Genomic DNA, 25479 nt, shown 5'->3' with positions numbered 1-25479 from the left:
GGAGTTATTGCTTTAAAAACATGGGTAGAAAGTTGACTGAAGTACAGAAAATGGACAGTAGTGGTTAATGGATTTTTTTTCCCATTTCAAGGGTATTCTTCGTAATGTTGATGAGGATGTGATAATAGTGACAAAGATTTAGTTGAACTCAAGAGAGTATGTCCATAAGTATGCAGAGATGTCAGATGAAATTCAATCAAAATATGAGATGAATTTTAGAAACAAGAATAAAATGTTTATATAGATAAAATACACATATGTGGATTCAGATTTAAACTGTAAGGAATTGATAAAACTTCAGAAACACAAGTACACAGGGTATCGAAGTCTTATAAATAGGGTAAGCTGGTAGGAAAGCAAAGCTTTAGTTAACAGAAGAACTCCGGCTATTTTATTACAGTGGAGATGAAGAAATCTGTCAAGAGGTATACAAAAGTTATAAGTCTTGGTGAGGGATTTTGGATAAAATGACTTCTTAAATTATTTTTGAGCTGATGACCAGGAAGTTTAAATTTAAAACCATCAAAACAAAATAAGGGAGAAGGTACAAATGATAAAAAAGGTTTGTAGCTTGGAATTCTCTACCAAAACCAATGTAGGAACAGATTCCATTAATGGGAGCTGGATAATTATTTGGAAAAATAAACAAGGGTTATATGAAAGGGATTAGGCAGGCAGCCAGCCAGCAAGCAGTGGTGTGATGATCCATTTGGCATGTTTCTAAGGTTCATATTTGGAAAATGATATCAAATGTAATGAACAAACATAGCTCCCAAAAGCTAGTTTTACAATTGGCTGCCTTGATAACAATTAGATAAAAAAGAACATAAGAAGTTTTTAAGATAGAGCATCACCTACCTTTTGGAGGAAAGAGATCCATGCTGGGATTCATTCTGAAACATTCATTTGTTTGTAAAAAAAAAGACAAATAAAGGTGTGAGAAAAAAATAATTTTAATAAGCAAGGGAATGTCCAAAGTACACCTGATAAATTCCACTTTATTTCAGTCCCATCCAAACATTCCTGAAGCAATTTCTTGCTGGAGTATGACTCTGCAGCTGTAGCAACCCTCCAGCATCTACCCAAATGGGTAGCAGTCATATGCAAGACTTGACATTGAAGATCTTGCTGATTATTCAGCTGCAATTAAGCATATTCTGATTTTCATTCTATACATTTCCAAGCACAGTTTTAGATGCCTCTAAGGAACAGGAATCCTGGACAAAGTTTCTCCTCCCTAACTCTGTGGCACCTGGGACAACTGAAGCACTCCTGTCAGTTTCCTGGTTGAAATCAACTCAACAAAGACCGAAACTAGGGTTTACCTGGACTGTATGGCTCTAATAATCACTGAAGCCTTGCTAAACTTCAAAGGACAGATAAATGATGGCATTTATATAAAATTCAGTTTTTCATCCAGCTGTGGGATGCTCCTGGAACAGAAAAAATTAAAAACACCTGCTGAAGCTTGAGGTAAATTTGAAGAGTCAACCAGAGGCCAAACAGACCCTGTAAATATTTCACATAGTATAGAATGAAAATCAGAATATTTCACAATGCTATTTCTGTTTATTTCTTCAATATTACTTACCTTTAACAAGTTCATAAGTGATTTTTATAAAAGCGAATCCCCATTGAATGGATTTTGTTCAGCACATATCTACCATTTAAAGTATCCACAATGTGAGTAAAGGCATCTTGTCCCAAACTTCCGATCACTCATGCACATGTGTACAACAAGGGTTCACAGCTGTTTTGGGCAGTTATAAAATGTAGCCTAAATCCAGAGTTGGATTCTGCCTCCAGAAAACAGTGGATGACACAGTTTTACTTTCCTTTGTTTCAGTTCGGCCTCATCCCTCTCCAGAATTATGCTTCATAAGATTAGCTTTGGTACCAAATGGAAACTGGTAAATGTGTAAATGCATTCAAGGAGCATTCAATGAGCACTTCCAGGTATAGTCCCTTAGTAAATAAACCAAGTATACACTAGTTGAATAGAGAAACAAAAAACTGCCGACGCTGGAATCTGGAGCAACATAGATGCTGGAGGAACTCAGTGGTTCAGGCAGCATCTGTGGAGGGAAATGGACAATCGACATTTTGGGTTGACATCCTTCATCTGGACTGAAAGATAGAGGGGAGAGAGCTGGTATAAGGAAGTGAAGGAAAGGATGGAGCAGGAGCTGGCAAGCGACTGGTGAATCCAGGTGAGGAGGGGTGATAGGCGGATGGAGGTGGGAAGAGTGGAAATAGCGGGAGGCTCGGAGGTGATAGGTGGAGGCAATACAGGATTACACATGATGGAATCTGATAGGAAAGGAGGATGGAGTATTGTATCAAACAAGGCAAGTTGGGTGGGCAGATGAGAACAGTAGGGGGATGAAAATATTAGGGACTAGTTTAAGGTATTTTCAAGGCTCCAAACAGAGCCTACTTAGTAATTATCAGAAGGTGACTGAAACAATTTTTTCTCTCTCAATCATCCTTCTTGATTTTTGCATTAGTTTACTTTTGTTTTTATCTTTCTTTCTCCCTTCAACACCACATTCCCACCACCTTCCCACCACAAAGGTGATATCAGCCACCTGAAAGCTGAAACTTTTAGCATTGTTATGGGGTTGTAATACACATACCGGGAGCACCAGCATAATGGAAATAGCTTCTATACAGTGTAACGGCTCGCTAAGACAAATAAAAACACATGCACACACACACACACAATTACTAATAAAAAGAACCCTTCAACTCTTAAATCATAATTGACATTCAATTGACATTTAATGCTCAAACTGTGCCACTACATTCTGTTAGTGTAATGCTTGAACCTTCATATACTTTTTCAATACATCATATCATATGGGGAGTAGGTTATACACTAAATGTTTCACCTTAGTAGCAGAAATCAAACATTAATATTCATTTTCTACCAGCTAAAGTCTGATAGTTTCTTCTGAGAGTGGAAGGATTTGGAACAGCTGAAAAGTAAACACACAGCCCACTGGTTGACAGAATTATACTCTCTGCTGATCTAGATCCCAGAAAGCAGATTTCATCCATCAGATTACAAAAAATCTGGTAAATCTTATTGAGGTTGAACTGTACATGAACACCAAGGTTCTGCAACAATGAAATTAAGTCATCGTATCTAAGTTGGTTTCAACTAAATTTTATGTTTCAGAGAATTAGAAACAATGAGCTTTACCCTATTCCATACACTAAACAATCATTCTATATTAAACTAGATGAGATGATTTGTAATAAAGATAGTTCATATCAATTTCAGAAATAACCACCAGCAATCTTACACTTACAATTCATCTGTGTATTTTAACAAAGCAATAAATAAAAGTAAAAAGGTGATTATGTTCAAGGTAAACATTGAGTTATTGAGAAATAACAGTGCACACCCATACCACAGTCAAAGGGAAAGAAACTTTCCTGAAATTAAAAAAAACACAAATATACATGAACTGAAAAAATAAAGTTTCCCCTTCTTTAGAGTTCCTTTTTTATATATATATATAAAAAATATAAAAACAGATAAAGAAATTATTCAATGCCAACTGATGTGTTTTATCTCATGTAACAACTTGTAAATATGGAACTTGAAACTTATTTTTTATGGATGACAAATGGATCAACTAAATTACTAAATCACTAAATTAACATCAATCGCATTGTGGTTTACATCCAAATATTTTGTGATTATGTCACAAATAGTACATTGATGCAATACTACAAAATGAGCAACTATGCAGTGGTTTGTACAGTAGAGTTAGGATGTATAACTGTCCATTCAATGCTACAGTTTGATCTTTGCAATCCATTCTTATGATGGCTGATGGAGTTCTCTGTCAGTTAGCTAGTTCCAGACTTCATGAGATTTGCTCATAATTAGGTTACTATGTGCAATTTTAACAGGCAGCAGTTATTTAATCCATAGTACCTCATTAGGCAGACTGTGGAAAGGAACGAAGTCTTGTTGTGCTAATTTTAATATTAGAAAGACTACTTTCTCAGAAAAGTTCTTCCTTAGATTCAAACAGCGAATTCTGGTCCTCCCTTCATTGGTCTGGGAATGAGTCGTCTTATTCTAATGCCTGAGAAAGGATTAATCCATAGAAATGAAGGCTGTCCTCCAAAAACATTCTTCATTCCCTCCCATCGTAGCTTCCTTTCCCATGTAGGCTTTTCATTTTTTAACCGTTCAATTTCCTGCATAATAAACACAATGTTACATTGATTAGATGTGATTATATTGTGGGTAAACATTTAAATACTCCAACTACTTTTCCTCCTTCATTCCCTTTTCACCCAGAGAATGGGGGATGGGATTGGGAGTGGGGAGGTTAGTGATTGAGTTAAAGCGATTTACCATGGAGAAGGGAATTTTGGAAAGTTTTTGCACTTTTCAGAACTATCCTTGCTGCCACTGATCTAATGGACTCCAACAAAAGTTTGACTTCGGAAATTTAGAAAACTTGGGTAAATTCATTCAGTTCTTGCATTGAGTGAGTTTTTACATTTGCCATGTTCAATGGGAATAAGGTTTAGTATGATTTTGCACCTTAACTATCAGAATCATTATAACTGAAAGAGTTTATTTTGCTCTAGAACAGAACCGAAATGAACCATTTGCTTAACACTCAAAACTACAAAGCAAAGCCACTTAAAAACTTGATTTGCAATGTTATTTTTCTTCTTCACTTTGTAAGATCCGTGTAGAACAGAAGCACGCAAATTGCAGAATCAGTTGCCTGGACTAATTTTCTCTGCACTTAAATCTAGATGTTAATATATAGTCCACCTGATAGCCTTGTGTATATGCCTTCAACTGGAATTTTATAGGGGCATGGCCACTGAATGGATGGAACAATTTTTAGCCAACACTAGACCCTGCTTTTCCATCCTGAGTTTCCTTCTTCTGAGGGCAGAGGTGGTTGTAAAAATAGGGAGGGAGAGCGGGGGTTGACATTTTAATGAGGTGGAATAAAATACAGCTTGATCCTAACTTGTCTTGCAAATAATCATTTTTCTACTCATTGGCATTTTGTTTTAGGCTCTTGTCCTATGGTAGATAAATTACCATTGATAATGTTTAAATTCTTAATGCAGAGTGCATAAAACTGTTCTCTGAAAACCTACATAGTGGACTGCTGCTTCAGTTTTGACTTGAGGTGGGAGATGAAACAATGACCCAGTGATTTTGTTCACCCAAATGAAAATGTAAAATGCTATTTATAATTGGAAACTCTGCTCAACTTTCCCCAAGGCACAATAGGTGTGCTTTAACTCGGCTGAGATCAGTTGCCTCAGCAATGACTGGTGCTTGGATCTGCGATCTTCCTATATTGCCTGGTTTATTACTTGCCATGTCAATTGAACCACGGGACACTTCTGAACTGCAGATCCTGGCTAACTAAATGTTTCTGGCTTCTTTTTTCTTGTTTCTTTTATATTTACTGAAGAGTACAGACAAGTTCATGAATTTCACAACTCATGCAGAAGACAATTCCTCTGATGAAGGTGCACTTCATCTACACTGTAGCATAGTTACAGTGGCATGCAAAAGTTTGGGCACCCCTGGTCAAAATTTCTGTTACTGTGAATAGCTAAGCGAGTAAAAGATGACCTGATTTCCAAAAGGCATGAAGTTAAAGATGACACATTTCTTTAATATTTTAAGCAAGATTACTTTTTTATTTCCATCTTTTACAGTTTCAAAATAACAGAAAAGGAAAAGGGCCCGAAGCAAAAGTTTGGCCACCCTGTATGGTCAGTACTTAGTAACACCCCCTTTGGCGAGTATCACAGCTTGTAAAATGCTTTCTGTAGCCAGCTAAGAGTCTTTCAATTCTTGTTTGGGGGATTTTCACCCATTCTTCCTTGCAAAAGGCTTCTAGTTCTGTGAGATTCTTGGGCCATCTTGCATGCACTGCTCTTTTGAGGTCTATCCACAGATTTTCGATGATGTTTAGGTCGGGGGACTGTGAGGGCCACGGCAAAACCTTCAGCTTGTGCCTCTTGAGGTAGTCCATTGTGGATTTTGAGGTGTGGTTAGGATCGTTACCCTGTTGTAGAAGCCATCCTCTTTTCATCTTCAGCTTTTTTTTTACAGACGGTGTGATGTTTACTTCCAGAATTTGCTGGTATTTAATTGAATACATTCTTCCCTCCACCAGTGAAATGTTCCCCGTGCCACTGGCTGCAACACAAGCCCAAAGCATGATCGATCCACCCCCATGCTTAACAGTTGGAGAGGTGTTCTTTTCATGAAATTCTGCACCCTTTTTTCTCCAAAGATACCTTTGCTCATTGCGGCCAAAAAGTTCTATTTTAACTTCATCAGTCCACAGGACTTGTTTCCAAAATGCATCAGGCTTGTTTAGATGTTCCTTTGTAAACTTCTGACACTGAATTTTGTGGTGAGGACGCAGGAAAGATTTTCTTCTGATAACTCTTCCATGAAGGTCATATTCGTGCAGGTGTCGCTGCACAGTAGAACAGTGCACCACCACTCCAGAGTCTGCTAAATCTTCCTGAAGGTCTTTTGCAGCCAAACGGGGGTTTTGATTTGTCTTTCTAGCATTCCTACGAGCAGTTCTCTCGGAAAGTTTTCTTGGTCTTCCAGACCTCAACTTGACCTCCACCGTTCCTGTTAACTGCCATTTCTTAACTGAAGAAACGGCTACCTAAAAATGCTTTGCTATCTTCTTATAGCCTTCTCCTGCTTTGTGGGCATCATTTGTTTTAATTTTCAGAGTGTTAAGCAGCTGCTTAGAGGAGCCCATGGCTGCTGATTGTTGGGACAAGGTTTGAGGAGTCAGGGTACTTATAAAGCTTTGAAATTTGCATCACCTGGCCTTTCCTAACGATGACTGTGAACAAGCCATAGCCCTAACAAACTAATGAAGGTCTGAGACCTTGGTAAAAGTTATCTGAGAGCTCAAATCTCTTGGGGTGCCCAAACTTTTGCATGGTGCTCCTTTCCTTTTTTCACTCTAAAATTGTACAAAACAAAAATAATATACTAATCTTGCTTAAAATGTTGAAAATAATGCTTTATCTTTAACTTTATGACTTTTGAAGATCAGTTCATCTTCTACTCACTTAACTATTCACAGTAACAGAAATTTTGACCGGGGTGCCCAAACTTTTGCATGCCACCGTAACTGGCATATTACGTTAATTTTCTGGAACAGGACTTCACCCACAACTTGCTGGGAATTCTGAATACTAGCAACTGGCAACCAATGAAGCCAAGGTTGACACTTGTTTCAATTTTATGCTATAAAACTGAAGATGTCCAAAAGGTCATTTTGATACACATTACAAATTTAAAAAAATCAATCTTTGACAGAGCATGTATGTAACACTATGTCTGCAAGTGTTTTTAAACACAAGAAGTTTTGCAAGCCTAACTTGTTCCAGCACATTATGGCATATGTTACATTGCTAGAGGAAGCTGTAGAGGCAGGTACAATTACAATGTTTAAAAGACATTTAGACAGGTACATGGATAAAAAAGGTTTAGAGGATATGGGCTGAACACAGGTAAATGGGACTAGCTTGGATGGACACCTTGGTCAGAAAGGAGTTGGGCTGAAGGCCTGTTTCTGCACTGTATAACTCTAAGAGAGAACAAAACCAAACTCGGAACCTTCCTAGTCTTATAGGTTTTGTATTTGCATATCAGAAAGGCACCACAATACCTTTGAAGTGATGTTTAAAAGAACAAAGCAGAGGATAAAAGGCTCTTATTCAGGAGTTCTCCTTTTGGTGACATTCAATGTTGTTTCTTCAAATAAAATCACTAAAAACAACTTACCGTCTCATCATTGCATATCGAGTGAAGTTGTGTGCCAAACATTACTGAGGTGAATGTGAGAAACAGAAGTCCCTCAAGGCACAAAAATATGATTAGGATTACAGTTACTGGAGGTGAGAAGCCACTGCATTCTGTGGAGAAAAATATATTATTAAAATGTCATTAACATATGATACATTCTAGGTGTAATCAATTTTCTTTCACACATTTATAACCACCATATGTTACAACCATTTTAATTTAAAATAACTTTCTTACAAGCAATAAGCAATGTAAATAACTATACTTACATACTTTGAACCTCTCAAAACAAAACATCTGAGTGATATTTTTACCAAAACATTGGCACATAGAAAGTTAACTGGAGGCTCTTTCTCCACATTGATTAGGAATATCAAGCATTTATTTGTTATAACTTCAGAAAAATCAGCTGTTTTTTTTGTAATTAATGTTTCAGAATCTAATGCTAATGGGAGTGGGTTCTACACGAGCCAGATTGAAATTCACTGCATTGTTTTAGGGAATTATATAAGAGGAGCATTTTTTGGTTAGCAACCTAAATTCATTAAAACTGCAAGACAAATAAAAGAGGTCATCTTGTCCATTCTTACACTACCAAATTTTAGTTGACTTTGTGGTTTTCTCTCATTAGTTAATAAAAACAAAAACATTTTGGTTGATCATGGTAAAAAAAAATTGTCTTAGGTTTCCAAAAGTTAGTGGCCCTGAAATTTAATCGCATTCTTATCAGCATTACAAAATTGAAGACATTTTTTTCCCCCTTGGGATGAAATGCGATATTAACCATCTCCAGATTGCCTTGCATCACTATGGAAATTTTATCAGGCACCTCTGTGAGTGACCTTTGTATCCTCATGCGTGATCTTTGTTTGGTCGAATACAGAATGATGTCATTCTCTGAGTGATGCTTCTCTTGGAGTACTGCAGGAGATGAACTCAATTCCCTGAGGAACAACACTGTTTGCCATCCATAGGGCATCCGGTCTTCCCAACTTGATGATGAACTGAGACCTCTTTCAGGTAAGTCCCTTATTTACCTTTCATTCTTCTGGCCGCACCTGACATTCCACAAACCTACATCCCATCAGCTTCGTGCTTGCTACCACCCCACCTTGAGGCCCAGTTATGAATATCTCGTTCCCTGTCCCTGCAATCCACCAACTACCCAAGGCCCCAGCTGCAATTCTCCAATCTTCCAATCCCATGATACTCTAATGGACGCCTCAACCTCCCCCGAAAGACACCTCAACCTCTAACCAATTCCTGCCTTTGTGCCTCGTTGCTTGTTCTGATCTTGGGGCCTTGTCTTAGCAAGTCATTGAAACTGAAATAATGGGACAGAGTTCGGACAGGAAAGGCTGTATGATGAAGTGTAGGCACAATAAGCTTTAGAAGTTAGTGGGTTTAAAATGGACATTGAATGCTAATCCATGCCTAGCAATGAAAAAAAAGAATATGTTGAGAAAGATAAGGGAAGAGTTGGAAATGGTCTGAGGAGTGAAATGGAAATTACTTGCAAAGTTAATGTGATTTGATGTTCATTGTGAGAGCACGATAGACAACGGAGATTATCCCCAATGAATTGGAAAGAAGAGGCAAGGGATGAGTGAATGAACCTGATTACAACTGGAACAGAGAATACTCCTCACATTCCAAAAAAAAGACTGACATAGTCACAGATACAGCCATATAGATTCTCGAACCAACACCTGCTAGTTTGAGAAGGCACTCTCTGGCACTTCACCAGTTTTCTGGCCACAACTGTCTTCACCACAGACACTCTCTATACCTACAGCTCCACCAGAATAGCCCAAGGATCTCCACTTCTTCCTTGAACCGAGACCAGACCAACTTCAATGCACCACTAACATCCTTTCCTCCACAGAACATGTTATTACATTGATCAACTCCTCAGACTTCATTTTGTCCAAGTGAAAGCTTTGTGAACAGCATAAGTGTGATTCAGAGCTTCTGATTATCTCCCACTTCTTTTCAACTCTAATTAATGAAGCTAGATTGTGTGATCAGTAATATAAGGAAGTCAGTACTAAAGACTGTGTTTCCTATTGTCAAAAAAGTTAAGCAACTAATCATGGCTTAAACTGAATAATAAATAATCTGACGACTTTGCCATTTATGACCAAACATCTGCATAGGTTATCATGATTGAAGAAAAATTTTAACCTGACTAAATGCTGAAACATAACTGTCCTTTTGTGTTAAAGGGGTGGGGTAACTTGAATGCATAGTTCAGACTTCTTTGCAGTTTTGGTCAACTTGTTCCTTCCTTTTATGCTTAAACTCAGAAAGGGGAAATCTAACGTTTTACTGCTGAATAAACAACTAGTTTTCAACAAGGGGAATAACTGCAAAACTGAGAGGAATAGAAATTTAGAGTCATACAGTAATACAGCACAGAAGCAGGCCCTTTGGCCCAACTCATCCATGCCGACCTAGATGCCTATCCCAGCTAGTCCAATTTTCTCACGTTTGGGCCATCTCTCACTAACTCTTTCCCATCCATGTACCTGTCCAAATGTCTTTTAAAAATTGTTATTCAACATTCTTCTCTCAGAGGGTAGAGAATCTCTGGAATCCTCTGCCCCCGAGGGTAGATCATTAGATATGTTCAAGGTGGAGAGAGATAAATATTTGGAAGATTAAGGAAATGAGGGCTATGGGGAACTAGCACAGGAGTTGAGGTCAGCATATATCATATTGAATGGCAGGGCAGGCTTTAGGGTCCTGGTGGTTTGCTCCTGCTCCTATTTTATTGTATTCTCTAAAGTTAAGAACATAAATTGTTGAGTATCAAATGCTCTTTAAAGAAATGCTGCTAGGCAAACCAATGCACGCACACGCACACACACAAAGAAATCTGATTATTCAGTGAAAGACAGTGCAAAATCTTGCCACTTTGGAGCCCAAATGTTCGACCATCTTGCACGCATTAAGTTGCTGCCTTTTATTAAAACATCTTTCATAAGATCACCTCAACTTTCTGAACATACGTAATTACTCACCACTCCACTGTGCTCTGATACAGAAGAAAAACTGGAAGCCACACAGTATCAGTGCATGGACTGAAATCAGTGCTATGTACATCTGCAAGTGGATGGAGAAGGGCATTACTGCGCAACATCTGTCACTATCACTTTCATTATCAAGCATGACTAGTCAGCAAAGACAGGATTAGATTGATTCAATATATTTATTTCAAGGTCAAAACAACATGCATATCCCCAAAGCTTCTTATTTGTTTGTGTTGCCAGCTAGTTCAGCAGAGATGCCCATATAGAATTTACTGAAGTAATAAAACGCTGCTTTGTTTTAAATCAAGTGGATTACATTACTCTACGACAATAAAAAAAATAGTTTTCACTTACAAACAGTTGGCCATTAGAAAATGGTACAAGTGTTTCAAACGCTAAATATATATTGCTCCAAGCTCACTTCCAAGAATGTTATCTGGCTAATATTTGATTTCTTGCATTTCTATTAATTTGTAGATTAAGAATGACAACTGGTCACTAATACAAAGTTTACTTGGATTATTGCAAAACCCAAGAACTCTATTGGCTGTTATATAAAGAGCAAAGCTTCAAAGTTTGGTTTTGAGTGGGAATTACACAATTAATGCTGGATTATTGTACAAATAATTTTTAAATTTAGAATGGAAGAGGCAAAAAAATAATCTATAACCTTAAAAGTAAGATTTAAGTTATAATTAGAGATGCACATTCCAGTTTCATCAATACTAGGAATATGTTGAGATCCTTAAGCACATTCCTCTTAACGGCAACAAATATACCATTTAATGTTTCTTTCCTCTTTTAGATGGATTCAATGCTCTTTTCTTTATAAATCATTGTCGTATGAATTTCTGTCCTTGCTTCTCTATATCCAGCAGATTATAGAGAAGCAAAGACAGAAATTTGCATTACAGCAGAAAGTCATTCCTGCCATTCATACCCCATCAAACCTTTGCTAGAACAACTGATACAGTGTTCATTCATTTATATCTATGGCTTTATTTCATAGAGATGAGCAGATGATCTAAGGGTTTAGTGATGAACTTATACTCGTGAAGAGACAAAAGAAACAGAGTTTCCACCTTACCTCTTCCAAATTAAAAACTAAGAGCATGAACAACAGCAGCTTCCAAAGGCAGATGGGATTTAATGAAGTTGCTTACAAAGTTAACACTTGCGAATTATTGAGGTGAAAAGTTCATGACTGTACTGATTTTGCTATAATGGAAGTACGTGGTAGAAATTTAAAAAAAGACAATTTTGCTCATGGGTGAAGACAAGGATGAACATAATGAAACAGGAGTTTGTCCTGCTGTTCACCAATTTTCTGACTTGATGGTAGCAGCCACAATGTGAACTGTTCAGTGAACCCTCAGTGACCCTGTCAAACTCCCAAGTGTCTGGCAGTTTCCCCCTTTTGTGAATCCTCTGTAGTGCTGGTCTCTTTGTTGTGCATGAGAGATCCTGAAACTAGCCCGTGTGTACTGATGATGACAGGATTAAAGGCACATTCTCAGAACTTGATTTTCAACTTCATCATCAGACACATGACAAACTTTTCTTTCTGCATAAAACGCGTATACATACACCAACAGGTGCAGCTGCACACTAGTAAACTGGCAAGTGACTTGCTTGTGGGTCAGAACATCCAACCTGTTATTTGCTAGATTCCTACCCAATAGTAATATGAACCCATCAATGATCCTGTGGATTTCTCGGTTTGGCAGTCTCTCTCTCCAGCCATTCCATGCTGTGTAGGAGCTCTTGTAATGCATTCTCTCGCATGCTGATAATACCAGTGTTAAAATACACCTCAAAAACTAATTATTCAACCTCAAAGGCAAAGTCTGACACCTAAATTCCCTTTATAAAAAGAAGTATGACAATAAAAATATACTACGATATAGCGAGACGAGAGTTTATTTTAACATCCAATGTCTTGGAAACTGATAGATTCATGCAAGTCCAACGCAAAGGTGCAAGTCCGTTCATCAAAAGGAAGCACCAAGATGCTTCCTTAGAAAGTAGAGAACATGTCATATATTTCTGTGTACACTGCCGTTATAGTTGTAGATTCTCTTTTGTTCTCCAGAGGTCAACGAATTAGTCAGAGTTCCAAGCACAGGTTTTTGAAAGTTTATTAACCTAATATCTTCATACTCACAAACATCACTTGAATTACAAATATATAATTCACAGAATAAATAATTACTCAAAATGATGGCTCAAAATTATCTTTAGGAATACAAGGGGTAAGTACAATGTTTGCGAGAGACTTTTGTATGCTACTTTATGGAGCCGTGGGCTGGCTTATTTTAAAAGAATTTACACTTTTTGTTAAAACAACAGATGGACAATTGTCATTGTTGTAATATTGTCAGTAATAATTTTTAGTCTTACATCCCACTAACCGACAGAGGGCACTTTAATGTTTTGTTCATTATGAACTACGTCATCAACTAAACCCTGATGAATAACTAAACCCTGATGAATAACTAAACCCTGATGAATAAAGAACCATTCACAATGCAACACTACAGACCACCTCTTACACTACCGTGGACTTGTCTTTGATTGAGTCTTTTTTTCACTGTATAACTTTATGCATAATTTATGAATAATTTACATTCTGTGTATTGTCTGTACCTACATGCCTGTGATGCTGCTGCAAGTTTTTCCACTGTACTGCACCTCACTGTACTTGTGCACATGATAACAAACTCGACTCAACTCCAGGGTCTGCCAAAAATGGTTGCTCCTGAGACAACATGACACAATGCTCCATGTCTAGTGGCATTGCATGGGGAATGGTGTCATCTCTGATGCAGAAATCATGTTGAAGCACCAGGGCAGAGTGCCTAGTTAAATTTCGAGAATGATGAAAATTGGCCTGAAAATGGTCATTATTGTGCTTTACTCTGGACAAAAAAAATAGCTTGAGGTTGAACAAAAGCATTATGCAAATGATTTCCAGGCAAGAGATTTTTCCAGACCTTTATTTTGAATTTTTGAGCAGTATGAATTACTTTGTGCAGCAATTCCAATTGTATCTCTTACAACAATACGACAAAAAGCCAACTGTGGTATTTAATTGAAACTGGCCCATATACATAAAAGTCCTGCTTAAAATTTTAAAAGATATATCACTATACTAATTGTTGAGGAGATAAATTAGCATACTAAGATTTTTATTATATTGCAGGTTGATCAATCTAAACATGGATTAGAATTCCAAAAGGGGTGGCAAAAAAATTAAATATAACCTTAAGCAATTTGCAATGTACTACTAACATTAATTCCATCTGTTGGGACACAGCCGTAATTTAACCAGCAATGCATTTTAAATGACATTATTCTACCTCTATTCCCCATCCAGCAGTGAATTAAGTTTTCTGTTTGTTATTTCAACATCTGCTTTTTGTCACTCATCTATCCCTCTTCTCAACAACAATGCATTCAAAAATTTAAATCCTATAATATCCAATGATGAAGTATGGGAGTATAAGAATCCCTTGCGATACATAGGGAAATTAATGCTATTTAGTGGGAACAAACCCTAGTTAATTAGTTCCTTGTTTTATGCTATCCATAATAATGTGGTTAATCCACAGAAGTTCAAATGTTAATTCTCGGCTCCTTGATGTATATGTTTCTTTTTTAAATTATTCAAAATTTGCACTAGAACGTGTTTAAACTTACAGTGAAGAGTACAAAGAATTTTTGATTGTTCTCTCCAACACAGTTGTTCACCCAAGGACAATGGTGGTCCATCTTCCGGATGCATCTTTTACAAATACTAATATGGGGAAGAAAGAAGAATAGCCATTACAAAATAAAAATGATTAGCTAAGAACTACCAAACTAATTTTCAAGCAAGCACATATACGTCTCATAATACTTCCAGATCACTGTTCAAAGTGCAGATAACCTCATATTTAGAATTGAACCTATTATCAATTAATACAGGCAAAATAATTCATTTTTAAAAGTTTTCTTCTTGTTCCTTCCTGTCTAAACGTAATTGGGCTATTACAAAGTGGCAGCTATGGCCATTGAGCAGACTTGCTTCATCTTGAGCCTCATTTGTGTCTGCTTGGGCCCTGCCGTTGCTAAGTCAGAAGACTGTGGATTCATGCCCTACTCCAGAAATTTGAGCACAAAAATCTAGACTCTCACTTTGGTTCAGTATTTAGGAAGGCATCATCTTTCATTTGGGACTCCATAAACAAGATCTCATCTGCCACTTCAGACACAATTTTGAAAAGTAGAAGGTCCCTCAATCAACATCATCAAGCGAGATTATCATACAGCTGTTCGTAAGAGCCGGCAATGTACATATTTCCTCCAATATCATTACCACATCATTAACTGGTGTCAAGAAAAATACAAGAATGGCACTAAATAAATACAATTATTTTTGTTATTCCATTGAAAAAACAGAAAACTATTTTGAATTGAAACTCCAATATTTCATGGCCAACTTTATTCACTATAAAGTTCAAAACCTTAATGCCTAATTGGCCTACAAGTACTGGGATCATCAAGCAATTGGAGAATCAAATTAGCACAATAAGCTGAAATATGGCAAAGACGTCTATCAGAACTTCAGTCATTCAATATAGATTAATTGCTCACATGTAGCTTTAGCTTTATTTCTAAACCATTTCTCTTCTGTCGTGCTTTTTAAAACTCGTATTAAAATTCCAAATTTGACTTTAAATGCAAGTACACTAAAACATAAATCTGTGATAGCCTGTTATTTTGATGTCACAAAACCCTAAAAGATTACTTAAGTGCCATTTGACATTAAATTAAAATCTCATGAAAGCGACTCATGATCATCTTTATCACATGCACTTTATGTTGGCTGCTATTTCCAATGCTTGAAGTTTTAAGAAAAAAAAATGCTGCCTCCATTCTGAAAATTTCCTAAATTAACATGACTCTAAAGCTAAATGGAAATGATTCAGCAGTGTTCGGGAGTGCTAATGCCTTCTATACAAAAATATAAGGCACATTCTGCCAATTTCACAGAAAACTAAAAATATAACAATCACTGATTAATTGGCACACCGGGTTTTGTATCCACAAGCCAAGATTATTTCTACTCTGCCCAGTAAATGAGGTCATCTGTGGCCAAGGGTGCTGTTAGCTGGCCACAAACCTATTCAATAAAACAGATTATGCATCATACTTGCAGAGTAAACTTTAAAGAGCTTCCTGTAGGTACGTTACTGCACCTTTTCTCCCCCCAAAAAGGTGCAGCAACATAAAATTTAGGTATTGGCAAGCTATGAACATTACACCACTGACTTTGTGAGAGCATCTCAATGTCAAAAGAATCCTGTGGGACACTAAAAATAGCACAGAATGGGCAAGGAGAGAACACAGTGCAGATCAGACTTGGGATGAAGTATGAGCATCCCACCCCCCCCCCCCCCCCAATAATCTTATCAGGTGTTTTGGCTTTGCCACCAGTGCCAATTATGGCTGAAAGCAACTTTGGCTTCTTAGCGCTACCTTCACAAGTTAGTTGCAGAAAGCATTGTGGAAGGTAATATGGGAGGTAAAACTTTCTTTTTACTACAACAAAAACACTTTTTTTTTGACTATGAATAAGATTTTATTAAATTCATAAACACTGCAATGAAATAGTCTTCACAATGCCATTAAAAAGTAATGGACACTTAAAACATCCTAAAACCGTCCTAGGAACTAGCAATCTATCTAATTACAGGATAAAAAGATTAGCTCTCCTTCAGAAAAATTCTGGATTAATATATTACACAGCACCTTGCAAATGAGCCTCAATTTATAAGATTAAAGTATTAAAGCCTACCATAGTACAGTAGAATAAATTCCATCCCCCCCCCCCCCCCAAAAAGTCACTTCAAAACATAAAATGCCAGAAATATTAATAGCCTGGCAGCAAATGTGGAGAGTAAAGGAAACTTAATATTTTAGTTAGAAAATCTTCATCTGAATTTGCTTTTTTTTAAAAATCAGAATAGAAGGGATTCTGATGTGAAATGTCACTAATACATGGACTGAAATAAAAACTAAATTAATTTAAGGAATTCTAATGCCCTCTACAAAATATTGATCTTCCTTCTTTCAGAGGAAATAGCTTCTCACAGACTTCCTGTGTAACATTTCCACATCTGCAAGGGAAATTCTTTGGAAGCACAAGAGGGTTGAGTTGATATTCCAACAAAAAACAAAATAAGGCCAAAAACTGATAATTGCACTTCAATACAAAATTTAATATCAATAAATATTGCTGAAAAACATGCTTTGCAACAGAAACAAAAAATATGCTACAAACACTCAGCAGGGCTAGCTAGAAGCATTAGCCGGGAGAGAAACAGAGTTGATGTTTCTGATTAAGCATGCTTTAAATCGCAGGGAAGGAGAGGTGAAGAGAACAGATGGGATGTCTGGCTTAGGATGCAGATCAAAATTGTCAAGATAACAATTACTTCAAAAACTGGTAGTTAGAGACAAAAGAAAATAAAAGGCCTCTCTAGTCTTCAACCTAGTACATTGCTCTAATGCAAGCTCAATGAACAGCACTTCCCTTCTGTCTCTACACAATGCAACCTTCGGGACATAATACTAACTTAAAACACCCCATTTTTCTCCTTTATCCACAGATTTTAGTTCTGTTTCAATTTTTTTTTGTGTCTCTGACCGCCAGTCTTTAAAGTAACAATTATCTTGACAACTATAGTCTGCATCCTATGACAGACATTACATCTACTCTCTTCAGCAGCCCCCTGAAACGTGCTTGTGTCTTTTACTTTTTCCGGTTCTGATGAGGGGTCCTTGACCTACTTCTCTACCCACTGATGCTGCTTGACCTGTTTAGTGCTTCTGTTGTTGTTTTGGATTGCCAGCATCTGCAGCATGTTGCTCAAAGTTCATTCTAACAAGCTTCTGGTTAATGAGGGCCACAGGAAAAAAAAGACTTGTTTTGAATATGCTGTCATTTGCTTCACCTTCAGCTGAATGTTTCTAGCAACTCATGATGCTCAGATCTAACAAAATCTATGGCTCAAGTTTTTAAGTTCACACTGGGTGTTTGTTATTCATTAACCATCACAATTTTTTTTCCCAATTTTGGCACTTTTGTTCCTGATCCTAAACTTCTTGGCCTTGAAGGATAGTAACCTATTCTCAGTTATAGAGTCATAGAAAAATACAGCATGGAAATAGGCCCTTTGGCCCAAGTATTTGAGAACATTGTTCCATAGTTAGCCAACAAGTTATTTTTGGCAATCAATCTTGGCAAACCACAGGGTCTGGACCCGTAACTTTGACAATTTCTTTCTCCCATCAGATGTTGCTAGACCAGCTGAATTCCTTCAGCAGTTTGTTTTTTGTTCCAGATTTCAGCATCTGCAGTTTCTTGTGTTACCCTCAAATTTTCTCTTTTTTTCTCTGGGTAAGTTATTGCTGTTCAATCAGCATTCTTCCAACTGCATAAGACCACTGCTGAACGTGTCTGCAATGAACAGATCTGAGTTTTGCAACTTCTAATTAGTGTGCTTCCAATCCCTTGGGAATGTAGTAGATCGAATGGTTTAGGTGACAAAGATCTCTCACATTACAATATTTGAGGACTTTAAAGTCTTGCAATTATGTTTATTGCTTTATTGTTCTTTAATTTTAAACAGCTATAATGCTGAATTCCCCAGCAAATTCACTTCTAGAGCACGGACAGCAAAGGTACATAATAATCAAAAGGTACTTAAAAAGGTACATAATAGTTTATGAAAGCATGTAAATATAATCAACTTGCTGCAATAATTTTTCTGCTATCCTGTATGCTGTGGTTGAGACTGTAATCTGTGATGTTGCTATACATCAAATCATCTCACAAGCAAGAATCAGATGTTAATTTTGAATGCAATAGCAAGCTTAATAAAAATTCTAAAGGTAAACAGTTGCTAATGAACCGTGAAACAAAATTTGTAGTTATTCAAGAATGATTAAACTTTCTATAAATAGTACTATTATTATGGAATGACCAGGCACAGAGATCATAATTGCATAGGAAGCTTAAGTAAAAGATTACACTCATCTATACCTGCAATGGTGAGCTCGCTCTGGCTTAATACTGCAACATTTTGGGCACTTATAGATTACTTCCCCTGGTTTTAGCTGCAGACTCTCCATATACTCTTTTGTGGCATTGCCTTTAGGCACAGCACCCTGTTGAAAGAAACCATTACAGAATCCACACCAGAAATATAAATGAACAAGTCAATCATTAATCATATGAAACTCAAACATAAAACAAGCTAAAGAAGTAGGTTTTACTCTCCCACCAACAATTACAAAATTAGGTATGTAGTTTGGCATCACCTGTTTATGAAACTTCTCTCTGTATCTGTCCTCACTTTCTAGTAATTGTCTTAAATTTTAACTTGCTACCCGACTCTCCAGTGACTTCATCAAAATTAAAAACATTATTACATTATATGACCGTAACATTCTCAGCTCCAGTAAAAATAATTCTAATATTTTCAAGTTTCTACTCAAAAATACAGTTTTCCTGATGAAAAATACATTCCCTGCGTGTGAAGTCCATTGAAAATTGAACAGCAGAAAATTGAAGTCAGTTGAAAATTGAACAGCATGGTAATTTTGGCTAACCCTTGTCTTGCATGAAATCATTTAATACATCTTTATCCTTTTATACTATGCCCTCATTTGAAAAGTTCAATTAGTCTTTTATGCTCTTTTCTCCATTTACTTAACAGAGCACTTTGTATTTGAACACCTTGGTATTCAGACTTTGTTTGAAAAGTATGAATAATTATTACTTTAACATAGTTGTCATTTTATATTAACAGGTATTATTTAAGTGAGAATGTACCATATGCCCTTTCTAAATTGTGAGATGAATTTTGGGAAATAGCTTAAATTATTTTTTGTAAAAAAAACACTTAATCGTGCCATTTTATCATGTCTGTGGAGTATCTTGTTTGTTTATTTTACATCAACATGCATCCCTTGGTGCACTGCAGATCATTACTCCAATCCAGGGATATGTTTGGTTGCAATGTTGAGTCTGCGGGACAAACAGGCAAGTCTGTGGTCAACTCAACAGACAGCAAAGCCTGTGCCTTGCCAACAGCGAGACCAGAGACCTCAGGAGTGATTGTTATGGAGTCAAGACTAAAGAAGTGGTAGAGATCATAGGATCCAGCCCATTACAGTAAAGGCCTGCTTTTGCAATATCGCAATTTAACTGGGGCCTCAATACTACAATTTTTTTCAGCTTCCTCCAGCAATGAACATTCCTTTGAGTGATTTTCAGCTTTTATTAGAGAAATCTGAATGCTTTGTCAAAATCATCTAGATTTATTCTTTATAAATCTGATCTCAGCTGTACAATTTTCTGGTAACTCCCACTCCATAAATTAAATAAGTTGTTCCTTATTAACATGCAAGCATTTGATTTGCAAGCTTGGTATTCCTTAAATCAGTATCAAACTGTTGCATGATGCCTGTACTAAAATTTAATTTTGAAATAATACTGTGCTTATGAACATGTATTTTTTAAATAGATATTGTCATTGTAAACTTTCAAAAGCAATGATTGATAGCTCCTTTGCACAGTTATCTTCTCTGAAACAAAGAGATGAGGCTATATCTTATTTTGCAAAATCTTCCTAAATACGTAGTTTATATAATTTATAGTGATCTCAATCTCTATTTTCAATTTTACTTAAAAAATAACTGTAAATATTATATCCAACTATTAGGCAATATCCTGCAATTAACTAGCAGCATGTCATATATTAAGTCAATATTCCAAGCAACAGTTCAATGCATACCATGTCATGTGAAATTTGTTGAGGGTGATGACCTCAATTAATTTATCATCATAAGAGGAAGTCAAATGGAAAACAGATATTGGGAGGAAATTGACAGAGGATGATTTTCAATATGATTTTCAAACATCTTTGATAGTGGCACTACATATTTTGATAATGGAATAAGGATGGGAATAAGAGTGATATTTATCACTCACGTTGATATGTTTTCCTTTTTTTAAAAAAAGAAGAGCATTCAGTTCTTGGTGTTGTGTGTAAAAAGCAGGTCAGCTTTGCAAATTTACAATGTTTGCCATTTTTATTTAGAGCAAGACTGTATTAGATTGTTCCAAGAACACGGGATGAGTGTTCTGAAGATCATGAATGTAACAGTTAAGATAATTTCTATATATGAAAAATACAAATTTAACTTGATTCATTTCAAATTTTTGACACTGACATTAATATTAATCTTTAATATACCAATAAAGCACTGCTATGCATAATAATTACTTATTATTCGGGCTGAATACACTTCACTGTAGAATCATGCAAGACCCCTCATGCAGCACTGGCTAGAGGACTGATGTAGATTAAAAATGAAATGAATTAATATTGATTAGTGGGAAAAATATACAGTGCAATTTCTGTAGCTGGAGACCCTCAAAAAGCCACAAAAACCTTGCTCTGGAATCTAAATAATTCAGCTGAATAATCCTCATATCAGCTTAAAGTATATACTGTTCAATTTGAGAAGTGAATAGCTGTAATATATTAATACACAAGTCATGTTAACATAAATACCAAAAATAAAGTATTTAAAATTGTTTTCTAGTTAGAGTGGGATACAGTATTCAGCTTCTCAGTAAATTTAAAAAAATTCAAAACCTTCCTAAACATAAGCTTCAGTTTAATTTTTAGAACATAATCAAAGTGGCAATCATCCTGGTGATCAATTTATTCTGGGAATATGGCCAGGTCAATGTTAAGGATGACAGTAATGTATATTCCTCAAAATGACAAATAATAAGAACTTTTTCACTAAGCAATCACTATGAGGTTTCTCCCCACTAGGAAGAGTGGCTCATGGAATTACTCTTATTCGAACTAACAGATAGATTTTAGTTAAATTTTATTGGGTTAACAGCTGAAAGCATTCGTCTTATTTGATTTCAACTGCAACACACATAATAGAACTTTTCCATTTTCATCCTTCAGAGGTACATCTGGTTCACATTCAAAAAACATGGAATGACTTTTCTTATGAAAGATTTTTTTTGAAAGCAATATACCAAAGTTAAGAAAATCTTTATCCAGGTATAAACAATAGCAACCCAATTCTCTGTATACCTTTAAGCACCTCCCTTGAATTCCACTGACTAATCTTTACCGTTTGCAAAATATCACAACTATATGAACTATACTATGTTGCCATGTTATGAGGTCATCTAATCATATTTTATTGGGCAAACCAAAAAAATGTGCTCTAAATATCAATTTATGCTCTGAGCTAGACAACACACCATAAAACAAGATTTTTTTTCCCCCCCTCAAACTATGGAGTTTGGGAAAATCTTCTGGAACAAATACTTTTAGCTGTTCATCATCAAGTTGCCCAATACCTACTTCGTGGAGGAAGAAACCACCATTGACCTGGATCAACCACAAAATTGAGGCTGATGTTCCTGTGGCAAGTGACTCACCTCCTGATATCCTAAGGCCTTTCTACCATTTACAAGGCATTAGTTAGGAATTCAAGGGAATACTTTTGACTTTGAGTGCAGCTCCAACAATACTCAAGATGCTCAACACCACCCAAGACAAAGTACTCTGTTCACCACATTAAACATTTACTCTCTCCACTATTGGTATACAGTGGCTGCAGTATGTACTATCGATAAAATACACTGCAGTTACTTATCTAGGCTGCTCCAACAGTACCCCAAGCCCATGACATCAGTCACCAAGAAGGACATTCTCTTCTCATGGAGAAGATCACCACCTTCAAGTTCCCCTGCAAATTACGTACTATCCTTACTTGGAAATATATTCTTTCATCATCGTTGGGTCTGGCTCTTGCTACTCCCTACCCAAGAGCACTGTGGCAGCATAGTCACCAAAAGGACTTCAGCGGTTCAAGATAGCTAACAACCACTTTCTCAAGGGCAATTAAAGACAGGCAATAAATAGTGGTCATGGCACCAATACCCAGATCCCCAAAAAAATTAATAAAGCAAGAATCTGTAAGGTATATGAGTAGGTGAAAAAGCTTCAGTTGAAACAAGAAACTGATTTCTATTTTACATCTTTAACACAATTCTCCTCCTGATATCAGCAACTTCCTCCAGAGATAGCTTCTTGGATTTTGGTTGCCTCCTCTTCCCCCATGGCACATGCTGAAGGAGTCACTCTAGATAGATGAAGGCAGACGGGTGCAGCAGACTAGTGAATATTGGGAGCCACACAAGTTTTTGCTGTTGAATTATGAAAATAAATGTTCTGTCTACATTGTGTCTGGGCCAGCAATAAAACAAAAGCTAAATCTCGGCCTATTTCCCTCTTTAATTGACATTGATTTCAGTGTCTCTGCTTCTGAATGAACTCAAAGCACAACAGAATTAAAACCTCTTGGGTCAGCTACAGATGTCCAGCTCACTGAATGGTCAAGACTACTTAAATGGATCAGCTACAGACCACTTTCTAATTGAGCTTTTCAATTTACATGCTGCTAAATATTTAAAAAAATATTTTTGATGTGCACTTACTGGATCTGTCAACATTGTTCTCAGATGGGATGAAAGAGCCAGCACTGCCAGACTGTTAAAAACAATGCCATTTATCAGCGAGTACCAGTAGTCTTTGGGAGGCAGCAGCATTACAAAAGTCACAACAAAGTCTGCATATAAAACCAGAAGCCAAGTTATGACTGCGCAAATCATTCCACATCCATCACGGATAAACCAGATCCGATCCACCGTCTCCACATTGGCAGATGAGCATTCAAAGTCATCTTCAGAGCTCAGCAAAGGATGATGGTCAACATCCCGGAATCGGTGCCCTGTTGACTGCATGATCCGTCAGTCTCATCTATTGAGAAAAAGACACGTAAAATAAATGCCAGCAATTACTTACTTACTGTAGCTCTTTCAAAAAAAATGCTAAATAATGTAATTACTTAAAAAAGCGATGGATAATTTTAAACTGCATTTACTTTGCATAGTTGAACTCCTGTTTTAAATGACAACTTTAGGAAAGAAATATCATAACTTGGTTGCAAGTAAAATTAAAATTTTTAAAAATATAGTAGGCAGTACCTTTCTCACATCACTCTTATATAATTTATTTCCTTATCACATAGCACTTATTACTTTAGTCACCAAACAAGGCAATCTTGAAAATCTGTTGGTAGTATCTACAGAAAGAGAAACAGAACCAATACCTCAGGTCAAAAGACACTTCTTCAGAACTCTTTCCACAGATGCTGCTTTCTCTGCTGGCGTTTTTGCCTTTTTTTTTAGTTTCAGATTTCCAGTATCTGCAGTTTTCTGATTTAAATTGATTCCAATTTAAGGTACTGTTTAATCAATAGTTCACAAATGCTTCCATTCCACAAATACAGCAATATTCTAATAATCCAATATACTTGTGACTTTGGGGGTGCTGGACTGGCAGATTTTCTGGACTATTGAATGCTATTTTGTATTTGTACTTCAACACTCTTTAAATTCATATTTTTCACTTTGCACAGTAAGGTAATAAATATTCCAGTTAACCAGTTAAGTTGAAAGGGAGAAAAGGAGTCACAGCAGGTGGAGTGGGAGTCCATTTTGACACGATGGAGAAAGGAAAGCTCAGTCTTCTAACCACTTCTCACATCCGAGACCAGTGAGTATTACAACTGACTTAAAAATGACATGTCATAAAAGAGCATTGCTAAGGAAATGTGTAGAGAGGCCCTCTTACATAAAGGAGCCTTAAATTAACTGGTTTCTATTTGTACCAGATTAAAAATGTAAACTGAAACACAATTATTACTTATAGTTTAAGAATACTGAGGAATATTAAGAATATGCTAAGATGATTTCAGATCTTTGATTTGACAAAGAATGGATTCATCCTCTCTAAATATTATGTATCCAATATTAACATTAGGGACATGCATGGTGAAAATTACATGGGCCATGGTCCTTAACATTACATCCATGTGTATTTTTAATACATCCCAAATGGTATAACTTTGATATATTTGGACAAAGTTTCTGATTTAATGCTCATGCGAGTTTTGTATTACACAATTATGTATACCATACCTGCCCATTAGTTTCACTAAGTAGCTTTTATCGTTGGAAAAGAATGGTATATAAATTTAGCCATTAAGCTTGTTCGTACTGCTTGGCAAATGGAACACAAACATAACATCTTACCTAAAAGTTTCAAGTTTTTCCATTAAGTTGCTTCCAAATCAAACTGCTTTACTAAATTAGTCTGAAGACCTGCAGAAAAACATAAGTGGCAACTCTCATTCAATTACAATACATTCATTCCTCAATGTTGGCTAAAATTGATGTAATTTTTTTTATAAAATCTTGGATCCCACCTACAGTATGAATCTCTACTTTTTTTCAGTTATAAACTGCTTTCAGTTTTCAAACATAGGATAAAAGGTCTCTGCAGGGTGGGGACTGATAAAGTGTTGCATATTTAATATGTAAAATGGCAAATATAAAACAGGAAATTGGTAATATTAGCTAACATTATGGGCATCTGATTA

At 36.4% G+C, this 25479-nt stretch overlaps 1 protein-coding gene across 2 annotated transcripts in view; it reads right to left on the bottom strand.

Annotated features, from left to right (window-relative positions):
• Window positions 1-2756: 2756 nt before the first annotated feature.
• The window catches only part of zdhhc7 (zinc finger DHHC-type palmitoyltransferase 7), a 47005-nt gene continuing 24282 nt past the window's right edge, over window positions 2757-25479 (bottom strand). The window contains exons 2-8 of one of the 2 annotated variants that reach the window (XM_052028284.1): window positions 25133-25201; window positions 23474-23795; window positions 18974-19098; window positions 14584-14680; window positions 10876-10957; window positions 7832-7962; window positions 2757-4218 (exon numbers count right to left, since the gene is read on the bottom strand). In XM_052028284.1, coding sequence (XP_051884244.1) covers window positions 4042-4218; window positions 7832-7962; window positions 10876-10957; window positions 14584-14680; window positions 18974-19098; window positions 23474-23779 — 918 coding nt within the window. In that variant the 5' untranslated portion in view covers window positions 23780-23795; window positions 25133-25201 and the 3' untranslated portion in view covers window positions 2757-4041. The remainder of the gene's footprint in view (window positions 4219-7831; window positions 7963-10875; window positions 10958-14583; window positions 14681-18973; window positions 19099-23473; window positions 23796-25132; window positions 25202-25479) is intronic. The other variant, XM_052028285.1, reaches the window with a different exon arrangement.

Source organism: Pristis pectinata, chromosome 13 (assembly GCF_009764475.1).
Source record: "Pristis pectinata isolate sPriPec2 chromosome 13, sPriPec2.1.pri, whole genome shotgun sequence".
Classification (NCBI taxonomy): Eukaryota; Metazoa; Chordata; class Chondrichthyes; order Rhinopristiformes; family Pristidae; genus Pristis; species Pristis pectinata.
Note: the sequence above shows the minus strand (reverse complement) of the source record. Positions and strands in the feature narration are given on the sequence as shown.